This window comes from Lotus japonicus, chromosome 6 (assembly GCF_012489685.1).
Source record: "Lotus japonicus ecotype B-129 chromosome 6, LjGifu_v1.2".
NCBI lineage: Eukaryota > Viridiplantae > Streptophyta > Magnoliopsida > Fabales > Fabaceae > Lotus > Lotus japonicus.
This window is the reverse complement of record NC_080046.1, coordinates 46,947,760-46,962,179: the sequence shown is the minus strand read 5'-3', so window position 1 is coordinate 46,962,179 and position 14,420 is coordinate 46,947,760. Positions and strand designations below refer to the sequence as shown.

The following is a 14,420-nucleotide window of genomic DNA, read 5'->3' as shown; positions in this document are numbered from 1 at the left end:
CTTTGTATGTGTAACGTGAAAAAGTTGTTCAAACAAGATAACAAATTCATTTAAATAATAAATATGGATTGAAATGTTTAAATATAAATCATTTAAAAAGTTGTTAAATTGAACTGCGAGATAATAAATTCTGACGTAAAATTGATTAATTTTTTCAATAATAAATATCAATTTGGAAATGTTTTTTTTTCAAAGGGAAAATGATTTATATTGATATAGGCACAATCTTTATTGTCAAGTACAAAACTCCAACAAGCCACGGTTTACAATGCAGATCCGACAAAAACAAACCATGAAAGATAAAACGACCAAGAAGCAAACAGTCCTAAAGAACCATTGATCGCTAGACCAAGCTTGCAATAGAGTTATAGCGTAGCGCTCTGGGTTTCACCGCTACTCCACTTTTCACTGATATTTGCCGCTATTGTCCACTATTTGCCGCAATAGCGTTCGAAATAGCGTTTTTTGGGCTTGCCGCTACGTTACGCTATCCGTCATTAACAACCCTTCGCTAGACAAGATCTCACCCAACAAAAACCCTACCAGCATGAACGCAGGCTTCAAGCCCAACAAACAACACCTAGAACCAATAACCAAAACGAGCACTAGCCAACCATTGGGAAGAAGCCTCCATTCGGTACAGAAAGGAATCCTATCAAGACACAACAAACCCAACAAGAAAACAGACCTTTCCCGGTAGTGAAAACCCGCAAGATCAAGAAAACAACATTGACAAAAAGCAAGTTAATATATACACTGAAATATAGTTCAACAGTATTTGGGACAATTACAAATTGGTAGTTAAATTAATGGACAGGAGGGAAAGAAAGGGAGAAGTAGGGCGGGAGTGAAGGTCAAAAATATATAAAAAATTGAAGTTTCCAATTTGTCAAAGTTAGTGTGACAAGGTTCCTTCCAAGCTATTCTTCTTTTGGTCTTTGCCATATGCAGCAATCAGTAAAGCCTCAGCTCTTCCTACAACATTACAAATGTATTAACTTGTATGCATAACAGAATCATATATATTGAAAGTGTAACTAAGGGGTTACAATATTCAATAATAATTTACCCAGCTACACACACACAATTGGCAAAAGATCAATCATCCATTAACTTAAGCTTTTGCATAAAGTGGGTATTTGATAACTTTCTTCAAGTTAATGACTACAAAGCATCAAATGACATTGCTTTATGACAGGGAGTAGCTACTAAGTACTAACATTAATAAGTTCCAAAACAAAATATACTTTCTTTGGTTTGTATTCTACATGATTCACCTCCAAAAATAGAAAATTGCGCACCCAAGGAACCTATTCAATAGGGGTGCACATGGGTCGGGTAGATCCAATGAACCCGCCTGAACTAACCCAATCCAATGATAAAAATGCGGGTTGGATTGGGCTAATGGGTCAATCGGACGGATTTTATTACAATCCAATCAACTTCGGATCGGATACCGGATTTAAGAATAATTCACCCAACCCAACCCGAAATCCAAACATACAATAATAATATATTATTTAATATATATTTTTAATAATTTTACCTAACATACATGTAAAATTCTAAACCCCTTATTTTATTTCACTTTTCACATTCTTCACTTTTTGTTTCAATTTTATTTGGCATGTTGGAGAATGGAGACAAATAAATTCTAAGTGTCATGACATTGTCGTATTGATTAACTTGATTTCATTGCCGCAGTTGTTTTCATGGTATTTGGCAATATGTCATTTATGAAATACTATTTCATGCTATTTAGTACAATGTTTTGTCTTTTTTATGTTATTTTGTACCATAACCTATTTACCAATTTTTTCTAATTTTTTTTTTGAAGTTTTAATATTTCTTTCAATATTTCATATTTATTATTATTTTAATATAGTGATCCAATTAACCCATCCGAACCAACCCGAAGATCGTCGGATTGGGTTGGTTCGGGTCCGAGGGTGAAAACTCGTGAAATCCAACCCAATCCAACCCAAACAATTGTAATTGGTTCGGATCATGATTAGCCTATAAATCCATCCAACCCAACCCATGTGCACCCCTAGTATTCAAGACCTAAGTAATAGAATTTGAAAATTTAATATCAACAACCAGCAAAGTTAGCTAAATAATGGACTGAAAAGAAATAAGTACCGTGATCTTTTTTCCTAAGTAATAGGGAACTAACTGATGGAAATAATGTGGCTGCAACTCTCCTGCTATCATCCTGTAGTATAAAAAATCCAATAGCTATTATTAACAAAAGAGTACCAACAAGATTAAAATATCCATGGAGAACGAACATAGCCGAATGCACAGAGAATGGAGAATCATGAAACCTGACTCCTGAGGTAGAATTCAATGAGTTTATTTCTAAACATAATAAAGTTAACTTCAGAGGAAAATTTGCATTGCTATTTCTTATAAAAAAAATTACAGTGCTGCTTCCGACATGATTATTAAATAAATTATTGCATATATGGTGTCAAACAATTGTGAATTTTCTCAAGCAAGGTGTTCAAACAATTTTGGCCCACAAGTGAGCACTAGAAGGTCAAATAAGTCACCTGTGAGCACCAAATATGCATATTGGAGGTTCAAAATTGATTAACTAGGAAAAAATTGAAGAGATTTCAGCAGCACCACGAAAAGAAAAACATGTATATCTCTTTGACATCAAAGTGATCCCTGTCTATTGAATACAACGACATGTTTAGCTTTTGCATAGACCCATTGAAGTGTTATAAATTTATTATGGTTCATAACATGCAACAGGGGAATCCATTGACTTGCCAAGATAAACTTTCAATCACAACTCTGACAGTAGTATAGATACATGGCATTGCAACTACAATAAAAGACAACATTGTAGCACTATACGTATAGACATTTTTAAATACACCATAGGTAAGCACAGTGAACTCAGGCAAAATAACTTGTTTTCATTCAGGAATTTGTGCAGGATGAAAACATATTCACATTCTAGGCCAATGCAGTGTTTGTTTCATGAAAGATGGCGAAGAGACAACAACATAAAGGTTTGAACTTAATGTAATAGAAGAAGAAAACCAAAGGACGCAGCATATTTATGTCTCCAAGGGTGAGGGTATAATAGTTGCAGGCCATGGGGGAAGGAAAACATAGTCCTGTCAGCAATATTTTGTTCTAGCAGTTTTTCTCAATTGTCTCAGAATATGAAAAATCTACTATTTCTGTTAATAGAGAACTAACATAATGTTTGCTGGTCCTCCCTAATTTTCAAAAATCATACAGAAACTTTGAAGATAAAAAGCATATGGTAATTAGAAAACTCCACTCTGACATGTTAAGTTAGAACCACACCAACCAACCTTTGAAATCCTGCTTCCAGAAAGTTCAAATTTTGCTTTCCAAGTAAAAGATGGCACTGGAACAACTGAAAACCCTGAAGCAACTAAGATCCCAATCCATAGCCCATACCCAAATCCTCCACTCCACCAGCCCTTGAATGCAAAAGATGACGGAAAATATTAATAAATTGTTCTGTAAATGTTAATAGATGTAAATTAGAAATATGATATAAATATCAAAACTGAAAATAGATTATAGGATGAAGCAAATTACATGCATTTCTTTAGAGAGATCAAATACAAAATCTCCAAGTTTAAACATTAAATATTCACGATTGCCAATTTCCATATCCCAATTGCAGTCATAATTAGCATATAAAGTTTCCTAAACTTGATTACCACCTATCTTGGCAAACATCAGATATCCCGTGACAAAAACTTTAACTATGAAAAGGCTGTTCATCTTTCCTCCTTAAAACTGGGTTTCTTTCAGAAAAGCAATAGAGTATTCATCTTATTAAGTAAATAGTACTGGCAGCTAGTACATCACAATAACTAATACTCCAGCATTCCCAACATATGTCAACTTTATACACCGTCTCAGTGCCCATACCAAATAATACAATTATCACACTCTAATTTCAATACATTGAAGGTTTGAGCAATAGAATGATTTATATAGCTCCTTAAGGAACATGTTTTAGTCAAACTGAAATGTAAAGCAACTTATATTCAGACTCTTAAGGAAGAGTTTCTTTTTTAACAAAGAAGTTATAGAAAATCATGAGAATTATGTCAAGACCAAGAGACCCACTCATTAGTATGAATGGGTGTTTCAGAAAGCAATGAGTTACCACATCAACAGACAGCAAAATATTGAAGTCTTTCCAGAACTCCAAAATATCTACTGGTTGCATCAAGAATACCAACCTGCTTCCCATCTTGTGGAAAAGGGAGTGACTGCTCTATATATGCTGTGGTTCCTAATGAAATCAAGAATCAATTTGCAAATAGCCAACCATAAAAAGTGTCAACCTTCAATATGAAAAAGCAAAAAATGATTCAAGTATTGATATAGCAAAAGAGGAATTATTACTAGGGCACTTAAATTACTTTACCAAAGATGGAAAAGAATAAGCATCATGTATCACAGAAATACTAACTCACAAACTAGCAGATTGAGAAATGTGATAGGACAGGCCAAGGAAGTATGAAATAACAAAAATAGATACTTTTCCATTAGTACTATCTACATGTCATATTCATATGGATGAAGTTATTAATCTTTACGTTTAGCAAACCTATAATGTAAATGGAATTATCAATATTACTTTTCAAAAGTAAATAATGTGTGCCATTTACATTAGATTTAATAAAAACTTATGACTGTCAAGTGGAAAGTAGTAAATACAACATTAACTTTTGCTTAACAATGCAAGATCATACAGTGACTCCAAATATTATCTATTTCCATGATTTTGTTTATTTACTTAACTACTTTCTGTCCGTTGAAAATTTCCTTTAAAACCACATTTTGCGTCACAGAAAATTTCAATAGAATATTAAATAGACGTATACAATTAGACTAAGATGCTTACAGAAATCAAGTCAGTAGAATTGTCTCAACATATCATACTTACAGACTCGCAGTATCATAATATATCATATTTACAGTCTCAACATGCTAAAATAGTCTTGGATAGAAAGAAACAAGAGAAGCCAAGAAGACAAGAATTTTAGCACGAAGACTAACAACTTAACAAAATGACAGAAAGGACAATTGGAAAAAATCCTCCAATGATTCATCTCCAATTTCCAACCACTAGCGTAAATATAAAATTAATTCTTAGTTGAAATACAGAGCCCAGAAAGGGGCTAGAAAAATGTTTCGCACATTTATGTAGAGATAAAGATAAACATAGTATACCAAGTGGAGCATCAAAACTGCGAACCAACTCAACGACAGACTTGGCATCTAAACGTCTCCGTGTTCTTTTGCCAACAAGTATTTGCACATGAGGAGAGTCAAATACCTGCATATGTTGGAATAAAATGGTATAATCACATCCTTTTTCATTCTGGAGATAAAATTTTGAACAAAATCAACAATAGCTGTTCACATGAAAATCAAGGAACCTTTGAGGATCTAATGCCAAACCAACTCAGGTATGAAGAAATCCAAGAGCAACACAGCATACAACAACAACAATCATCAGTCCTTATTCAATTACTCTCCATAATTCATAAGAAGATGCTTATTAAAGGAATGAGTAGACTACAATTTCCTGTTTCTTTCTCCATTATAATAATACAAAAAGATCAACCATTTAGGCTCCTTGTATGGTAGTTAAAATATGACTTCTAATCCCAATAAGAAAGATAGATGATTATGCATTCTTGTAATTACCACTTAAATGCAGAGCAACCTCTCGGAATTTTGACTACAAAAAGCAGATCTTCTACTATTAGTATTCTTAATCCTTCATATCCTTATCAGCATAACAAGACACATAGTGCAAAACATGACAAATATGAAGCCACAATCATCTACATTTATGCCGAATTGGAGGAAACCACAACCCTTCAATGCCAAAACAGCTAAATAAATAAACACAACACTAACACTTCATGCTCATCCAGAACAGTGCAAGTACCATCTCAGTACCTGAGGTGAGCAAACAGAATCATGGGTTTTCAACAGCGCCACAGCACCAGAGACATCCGGGTCGATTCCGAGGATCCATTCGGAGGCATCGTTTTTGCGGGTCAGGTCCTGCTCTTCATTCAAACGATTCGGGTAAGAGAGTGAAGCCAACCAATTCTCCTTGAGTTGAGCATCAGATTCAGAAGCCTTAACCTTGCGCCGAACTTTGGTTTGGATTGGAGAAGATGAAGAAGCACAGAAGGCCCTGATGTGAATGAAGGAAATGGTGGTGGGTTTGAGATTGAGATTGAGATTGGGATGGAGTTTGTTCATGAAATGCAACTGATTTTGGGGGAACTCTGGTTTGAATTGCAGGGATTCCATCAACACAAACAAGAATAAGGAGGGAACAAAAGGATTAAATTGAACTATATTTCATTTTAGTCAGAGTGAAAAAAAAAAACAATTTATTGTTAAAATGTACAATTGATTTATTGATAAAATTTTGAATATGACTCACATAAAGTAAGTTACAAATTTACATTTAATGAGAACTACAATTACAAACATATCCACGGTCAACCCTTGGTTATCAATCATAGAGGTCGGAAATGGATATGTTCTACATGTCATTTCAAATCCAAGCAGATTGGAAGAGTTGTGGCGCGCATCTTACTACTCTCATATGTTGCATTTCTAATCAATGACCTGCAATTGAGGATTATAATGAGATTTACACTCCTTTTTGATGTGTGTGGCGGAATTATAACACGAACTTTGTGCTATGAAGATGTTGGATGGATATGATGGATGCGTGTAGTATCCTTGATTTGGGGCAACCGGCTCAAAGTTTACATGGGAAAAGAAGAACATTGGGATTCGTATAGTAGTAAAGGGGTTGGATAGAGGTATGGGGGATGTTGAGTGACGATTGCTTTTTTTAAGGCGCACATTAAGCATATGTCTTGCATTTATTCTGATCACTCTCCTCTTCTAATCAGGTGCCATGTTGCTGTGATGGCAAGAATGCTCGACCCTTTCATTTTTAGGTTGCATGGACTACACACTCATCCTTTGAATCGTTAGTGTGCAACACCTAGGGTAAGGAGTCACAACCATCCTTTTTATAAGTAGAATCGGCATGTTCTAGGCAAGGATTTGTATCAGATGATGTCTAGGGCCTAAGGCCTATTAGTCCCTACAATGTTGCTTACAAAATTATTACTAAGGTATAAGTACTGGTCAACAGATTCAGACCTCTACTTAATGATCTAGTGGGGCCTCTTATGGAAAGTTTCATTCCGGAGAGAGGCACTAAGGATAATATTATTCTGGCATAGAAGTAATGAATACTTTTCATAGTCACAAGAAAGGAGATGGCTCAATGGCCTTCGAGATTAACTTGAAGAAAGCTTATGATACAATTAACTTGGATATTTTTTAAGCAACTTTATATAATTTTGGATTCCAGGCATGTGCATTTTGTCACTATAATGGGGCTCTTTTTTAGTTTGGATTGCAGTTGGGACTTTCCTTCCTGGAATTTCTTGTATTGGCATTGTAGTGCTTGTTGTGTGAGGGGGTTTAGACGCGTTTTTGTGCTGCTGGATGTTCCAGATGGGCATCGTTTGACAGGGTAGGGAGAGGGTGTCGAGACTTAAGCCTCTAGGCTTGTTTTTTAGGTGCAATGGTACCTCGTTCCTTTTCCTTGTACCTTGCTTTCCTTATATATTTTTGCTTTGTTTGTTGTATTAAAGGATTGGAGTACCCCTGTACTCCTTTAAATACAATTATTTGCCTATAAAAAAATATGATTTTGGATTCCCTCCATCTATTGTGGATATTATTATGTGAGATTTTTTTTTTGAGCAACTTCATATGATTTTGGATTCCTTCCATCTATTGTGGATCTTATTATGTGTGGTGTCCAGGCGTCATGCATTTATGTGCTTTGGTTGCCTTCTTTTTCTCCATATTGGCTGCACAAATCAATCAATTCCTTGAAAAAGCACATCTGTTATCATATTTTATGGTAGACAAAATGAAATCCTCATTCCTCCTTCTGTTCCAAATGAACTATGTTTTTGTAAGCTAGACTGCAGTCAATCCAATCAAATTGTTTTGAAAATTTTGCGTTGTAGGTTATGTAATGTATCCTTTCAAATAGAGAATTACATTTTACAAGATAGGTTCTCTTTCTAGCATATTCTACATATTCCAACATCAAACCCATGGGTTTCCTAAGCCATCAACACATGTTGTCTGAGAAGATTGGCAGAGGGACGATTGAGTAGCTTTCAATTGGAATAAATATAACAGCTTGTGCTCATCCAAAATCAGTTCTGGTTGCATATGACATGTTTCTGAAAACCTCAAACTATATGTAAAATTTCTACTCAAGGGTAACTTGAAAGATGACTCCTTCATGGTTCCCAATAATACACCGAGTTCCAGGCAATTCTTTCATCTGCATCCTAAGCTTAGAAGCTTCAGAAATAATCATTGAATCCATGCTGCAGGGGACAAAATTCCTGTTAAGTGGGAACAGGGCTATCTGATACTAGTATACTACATAGTTTAGACCAGTCAAATGTATCAATCTCTGAGATGACTATGTCGTCAATCAAACAGAAAAGTAATACATAATATCCACTAAATCAAGAAGAAAAAATCACAAATAGAAGAATAAAAATCTAGCTTACATACGTCTTAGCTCGTGATATATAGGATAGTATGAATTTGCATTTTCTGCCCTCTCTAACCTCCAGCAGCTGTTTAACACTATCAAACAGCATAGGGATGCTTGACTGCTGAAAGCTTATGAAATGTCAAGGTTTCTGAAATCAATTTGTCTTCAGTGAAAATGAAATAGTAATACTATTAAAAAACCGTGATGAAATGCAAGTGTTTTAATATGACAGAAACTTTGCAACTTCTCATTTGAACCTCTAATTCATTTCAGCAAACAACTGAAATTAGTTACGCTAAAGCTATGACAATTTTGTTGACCTCCAACACTATCAAACAGCATAGGGATGCTTGACTGCTGAAAGCTTATGAATTGTCAAGGTTTCTGAAATCAAATTGTCTTCAGTGAAAATTAAATACTACTAAAAAACCGTGATGACATGCACGTGTTTTAATATGACAGAAAATTTTCTGTATTTGAACCTCTAATTCATTTCAGCAAACAATTGAAATTAGTTCTAGTAAAGCTATGACAATTTTTGTTGACATCCAACACGAGCAAAACATGGATATTTTGAGCAAGAAGAAATCACAGCAGGATATAAATATCAGCTCCGAGAATGACGTCGAAACCTCCAGGATATTTTAGCAAAATTTCATTGATCTGATCGGTGTTCCCCCATTCTAGCTTCTCTGCTGCTAATCCTGGAAATATATTAAATGTAAAATTCAGCACATCAAAACATGTGTCTCCCATTCTTTCTGTATGCCTTTTACTCACCATGACAAGTAGGACTAATATTTTCAGGACATGAATGCAGCTCTATATTTTTCTTTATGATCTGAGAAGAGATATTATAATCAGCCTATATAGCAGATAATCAAGGATATGTTAACATGTATCATAGGAACAAATTTTTCGTAACCCTACCTTGATCACTTCTTCATTATGATCTGTCAACACAACTTTATGGCAGAATCTGCTGCAAAGTATTCCAGTAATACCTGTGATTCAAAGGACGAACTACTCTTAGCACCAAAATATAACGTTTCTCAAAATAAGGATAGGTATCCATGCAATCAGGATTGAGATTCTACTGAGGTGGGGTTGTGGGGGACATGTAAAACATGAGATCATAATACAATCCTACCTCATATACAACATTATACAAAACCTAAGACTACACGATGACATCTTCAAATGAATATAATCAAAATACAGAATGAAGCCCATAAATGACCCGAGCACACAAACTGGACGAGCAGCAAACCATAAACCAGCAAGCCTCTGAACTGGAAGCAGAAGTAGATTGAATGACATTGAAGACCTGAAGCACACCACTAGAGGTCAAAGAATCAAAGCCTCTTAAATCTTAGCTATTACCATAACCGGAAGAGCCCACAAGTCGAAGCTCACCCGTGTCTAGACATAGCCCATGGTTTCAGGAGAGGGCTCCCATGAATGATAGTAGATGAGAAGAGTTTGGATGAGCTTGGGTTTTATCTTCAGAAATGGGTAGCTTGGCCAGCACGGTGAGATCGCCCAATCCAATCTAACCACTTTCATGATCAAACCTTCCCATCCCAGGTCCCACCCAAACTCCAAAATGAGGTGGTGGCTGTGATTGAGATTGAAGCAGCATGTAAAAAATAGTATATCGTACAATCATATGACAACACGTGAATCTAACTAGCAGGTTAGGTGCTCAGTAGTATGTTTGAAGAAAATAATCTAACTTCAAAGATAAGCAATTCATTTCCTCAGCCAAGGTGATCTTGGGAATGTATGAATGCACAAGTTAATCCTCCTTCAATTTCATAATACTCGGAACATTTTAAAGATGCGGTGCTTCTCCTACAAAGAAAAGAATCTAAACATACCAACGCCAGATCCTAATTCAATGACAGTGCAATCCTTAAGCATCTCCGGATTTTTGGAAAGAAAATCATTCAGCACCATTGCTCCGGGCCATACCAGTTGCCCTGTCAAATCAAAATCAGCTGATCCAAAAGATAATTAGTATTGCCTGAATATAGAGAATATACAGAAAAAAAAAGACGCCAATTTAAAGAAAAACAAAAGTTTATCAAATCCTGTTTATTCAAATCTTCAAAGACCCCAATTTCAGTTATGCAATGTAATATCATATTCGACTCCTGTTTTTTTAAACAGTGTTTTAATCTAAATTTTCCAATTGTCATTCTCTTTGAAGATTGAATCCTAAACAGCAAACCCATCCACACTCAAGTTGCCATCTTTCCAAAGAATGGTGGTGTGAAGGGTCGCTTCGCTAGATATATTTTCAAATGCTATATGTGATTATAATGCAGAAAAAACTCGGAACCCCGAAGCAGTTAGAACTGGGCTCTGCCAAGCCCTGTCTAGTATATTGTCAGATCAAGAGAACTCTTCAAGCAGATAAAAAGCGTGACCGAGTTTATAGTCTTCCATTGATAAAAAACCATGAATTTGTTTTTTTGCTCAGAACCTAGGTCCATCAAGTGAATAATGGCTTTAACTAGAATGTGGATTAGGCCTAACTCTATCCCAAAAGATAGCTTAGGAGTGACTATTGCTCTACCCTATATAAGGACTACTTTGGCCATATCTCTAGTCAATGTGGAACCTTAACACATTCTCTCACACTCAGAGCTAGACATCTCGAGCATGGAATTTGTAGGATTGAACATCTGCGGGGGGCCCATATGTGGGTGGTGGTATCGAATAAACAAATTTATGATAAGCTCTAATACAATCTCAAATTCAAGTTAGGCCTACGTCTACCCCAAAAGCTAGCTTAGAGGTGAGGGTTGCTCTACCCTATATAAGGACTTTTTTTGTCATATCTTTTGTCAATGTGGGACGTTAACTAGTCAAGAAATATTTAAGCTTATCACATTTAAACTTGGCCAAAGGCCACAACCACAAATCAAATTTGAAGCAAATTTTAATTCCTTGTGGAATCAGGACAGTAAATGGATAGCAATGCCAATTATATTTACTAGAATTTCGAAGTTAAGTACTTAAGTTAGAATATAAATATTTGTATTAGTATATATGCCCAGATGAAGAATTTTAACTATGATGATTGCTGGTAATTAAGCTAGTAATTAGTTTCTAATTACACATTAACTGGTATGTATAACAATCATCTGATAAAAAGAAAAGAAAACTCACTGGAAGCAGAACGCAGACAGTAGAGCTGAATATCTTGAGATCCAAACGAGAATTTCGTCAGCTGGTAACTACAAAATTCAACAAAAACTCCATTGTTACAACTGGGTCAGTGAGAACGAGTTGTTAGAGAGAAGAAGTGGAGTTACTCACTTGTCATTGATGAAGAACGATTCATCCAAACAAACGATTTCTTCTTCATCCTCTTCACGTTGGTGCTGCAGCACTGGAACTTGGTTTCCACTTTCCTCCATGTTCCACGCTTGGTGAAGGACACGCCGTCGTTTCGATTCCTTTGACGGCGGTTCTGTTCTGTTCGAAATGGTGAAGGTTTTGCGAGGAGAGACAGCATGATTACGAAGGTGGTAAAGGTAGGGGTGTACAGGGACGGGTTGGGACGGGTTTTGGTTAACCCTAATCCGGCCCTAAATGTTGATCGGGTCAATTCATAGACCCTAACCCGTCCCTAGACTCGAAGCAACCCGACATTATGCGGGTCCAATTTAGGACGGGTCTATGTAGGACGGGACCGGGTTGACCCGAGGGACAATAAGTTTAAGACTATTTGATACTAATTGTAAAATTTAAAGATAATAACATACTAAAAGAGTTATAAGTTGGAACTATTTTTTTAGAAGAAATAACTTGAAAGGATCCAATTCTTTCATAATCTATTGCACTTGAGATGTTTACATTTTGTTTGATTATTTCTTCACTTGTCTCACATATGCATAATACGCACACATGATTTTCTCTTGTTAAAGCATGAAAGTGTACATAGTTTGACCAACGTTTATTTAATTCATAAGGTAGATGTTAAACATTTTAATCTCATCTACATGGTAAGATAAATTTGAGCACCATGTATCACATTTTAATCACTATAACAAATTAAAATTTTATAAAATATATATGTGGGACGGGCCGGGTGACCCGAGTGTCAACCCGAACCCGACACTACCTGTCGTCGGGTAACTCAAAGATCAACCCAAACCCGGTCTCTTTTAATGATCGGGCCGGATTCAACCTGGCCCTAAAGGCTTGGACCGGGTCTTGTACACCCCTAGGTAAAGGTTTACGAGTGGTGTGTTCATACGACGTCGTTGGAAGTAAATTTTAAGAATATATGACCAAGTTTATACTTTATATTGTCACTTTTTTACAAAATTAGTACTTTTTTTTTATCTACATTCGGTACCGGTCACCCTTTAGATGTCGTCAGATTCGAGATTTAGTCACAGTTAAGCTTCATTATTCATCTTCTAAAGTGTATTATGTAGGGATAGAACCCGAGAGTTCTTCCCACACACTTAGTCTACGTTGTCAACTGAGTTATCCTCTTTCATCACAAAATTACTATTTCTATCTTTATCTTTTCAGCAATCCTCATTTTCCACCCAAAATGAAAGCTAAATTGTAAATCACTAATTAAATTCGCATAAATCATAAACAAGTTTGTCTTTCATATGAAACTACAACCTGCCCATTATGTATGTAATTTCTCAATTCAATTATCTATCATTTCTCTATAAGGTAATATGGTCAGGGCATAAATTTAGTGGAAAGTATAAGGGAAGCGATCGATAGTGTTATGGAAATGTCTCCGTATAATATAATCTATTTATAATATATAATTTTTGAATTTCTCCTTGTAGCGTTGAAACTTTAGTAGTAGTTTTTTTTTAAGATCAACTTTGCACATCAACATATTAAGATCAACGTTGCACATCAACATGTTTTCTTATGTGTCACATCTACATTTCAATTATCTTTCCACTATTAAATTCTACTAAATAAATTATAAGGGAGCACTCGTCACCAATCTTGTTCCATGAGAAGCAAGGCAGAATTAGATGTTATAAGAAGGGCAATGACATCGGTGGTAACAATTATTCTGATGATCAGGACGCGGCGTAGAAAATTGACCATACAATTGATATAGAAGGAGGTGGAGAATGGAGAGATGAGAAGCCCGATTTAGTGATGTATGTAGTGTTCTCTTGAAATTTGGTTTTGGATAAGAAGAAGGTTGTTGTGAACAACAACAATAATGCTCAACAAGCTTCTTGTGATGTCTCAAATGCATTTAATACGAGTTTTATGTACTTTTTATGTTAGAATACCGATGTGAGCTGCATCAAGAACACCATGTTTCAAAGATAAGGAGGTACGTGTCGAAAAACTTCCTCTCTATGAAGGAGAACTAATTGCAAGGAAATTGGTAGTCAGTCGTGTCCGTCGCATTTGGGACCTCCATTGGGGATGTCCTTTTTCAGCTCTTGGATACAAGTCTATCCTTTGCAATCCCAAGAGCTGGCACCGCAAGAACCCGAGTGAAGCCACAACCGCTCAACTACTAGCGGGTTTGTGATAACCCGAGTGAACCCGAGTTACATTGGGTCGGGTTTGTGATAACCATTTTTCACGTATGTTGATGCAATCGTCATCTCTGAAGGTGCCTATGGGCGGCGCAACGATGGTAAGAGTGTTGGGCTACTCGACATTGTCGTGGAGAAGAAAGGGAGGAAGGAAGAAGAAGGGTGATTGCATGGATTGAAAATTTAAAATGATTTAATTATTGTAACTATGTCAATGT

At 35.9% G+C, this 14,420-nt stretch overlaps 2 protein-coding genes across 3 annotated transcripts; both read right to left on the bottom strand.

Moving 5' to 3' along the window:
* Positions 1 to 171: 171 nt before the first annotated feature.
* Positions 172 to 6,381, bottom strand: LOC130726594 (Holliday junction resolvase MOC1, chloroplastic). The gene is made up of 6 exons (XM_057577897.1): positions 5,983 to 6,381; positions 5,245 to 5,350; positions 4,248 to 4,300; positions 3,339 to 3,470; positions 2,143 to 2,215; positions 172 to 975 (listed from the first exon to the last, which is right to left on the bottom strand). Exons 1-6 carry the CDS (start codon positions 6,343 to 6,345, stop codon positions 896 to 898), a joined length of 807 nt encoding a protein of 268 aa, XP_057433880.1. The 5' UTR covers positions 6,346 to 6,381; the 3' UTR covers positions 172 to 895.
* A 1,677-nt stretch (positions 6,382 to 8,058) lies between these two features.
* Positions 8,059 to 12,213, bottom strand: LOC130726349 (uncharacterized). 2 transcript variants are annotated; one of them, XM_057577603.1, is made up of 8 exons: positions 11,978 to 12,206; positions 11,828 to 11,895; positions 10,531 to 10,650; positions 9,581 to 9,654; positions 9,431 to 9,491; positions 9,253 to 9,354; positions 8,668 to 8,779; positions 8,059 to 8,474 (listed from the first exon to the last, which is right to left on the bottom strand). In XM_057577603.1, exons 1-8 carry the CDS (start codon positions 12,076 to 12,078, stop codon positions 8,354 to 8,356), a joined length of 759 nt encoding a protein of 252 aa, XP_057433586.1. In that variant the 5' UTR covers positions 12,079 to 12,206; the 3' UTR covers positions 8,059 to 8,353. The 2 variants fall into 2 exon arrangements, with proteins under 2 accessions (XP_057433586.1, XP_057433587.1); XM_057577604.1 differs by lacking the exons at positions 8,059 to 8,474; positions 8,668 to 8,779 and adding an exon at positions 8,786 to 9,015 and having other exon boundaries at positions 11,978 to 12,213.
* Positions 12,214 to 14,420: the final 2,207 nt, after the last annotated feature.

Bases quoted from the DNA above. Each gene is read 5' to 3' on its own strand.
- LOC130726594 (XM_057577897.1), bottom strand. From the start codon at position 6,345: ATGGAATCCCTGCAATTCAAACCAGAGTTCCCCCAAAATCAGTTGCAT. The intron at 4,301-5,244 runs GTATACTATGTT...TGATTTCATTAG, and splicing joins CAGTTTTGATGCTCCACTTG to GAACCACAGCATATATAGAG. The intron at 976-2,142 runs GTACTTATTTCT...GTAATGTTGTAG, and splicing joins ACTTAGGAAAAAAGATCACG to GAAGAGCTGAGGCTTTACTG.
- LOC130726349 (XM_057577603.1), bottom strand. From the start codon at position 12,078: ATGGAGGAAAGTGGAAACCAAGTTCCAGTGCTGCAGCACCAACGTGAA. The intron at 9,355-9,430 runs GTGAGTAAAAGG...ATATATTTCCAG, and splicing joins TATTAGTCCTACTTGTCATG to GATTAGCAGCAGAGAAGCTA. The intron at 8,780-9,252 runs ATATCCTGCTGT...GACATTTCATAA, and splicing joins CATTCTCGGAGCTGATATTT to GCTTTCAGCAGTCAAGCATC.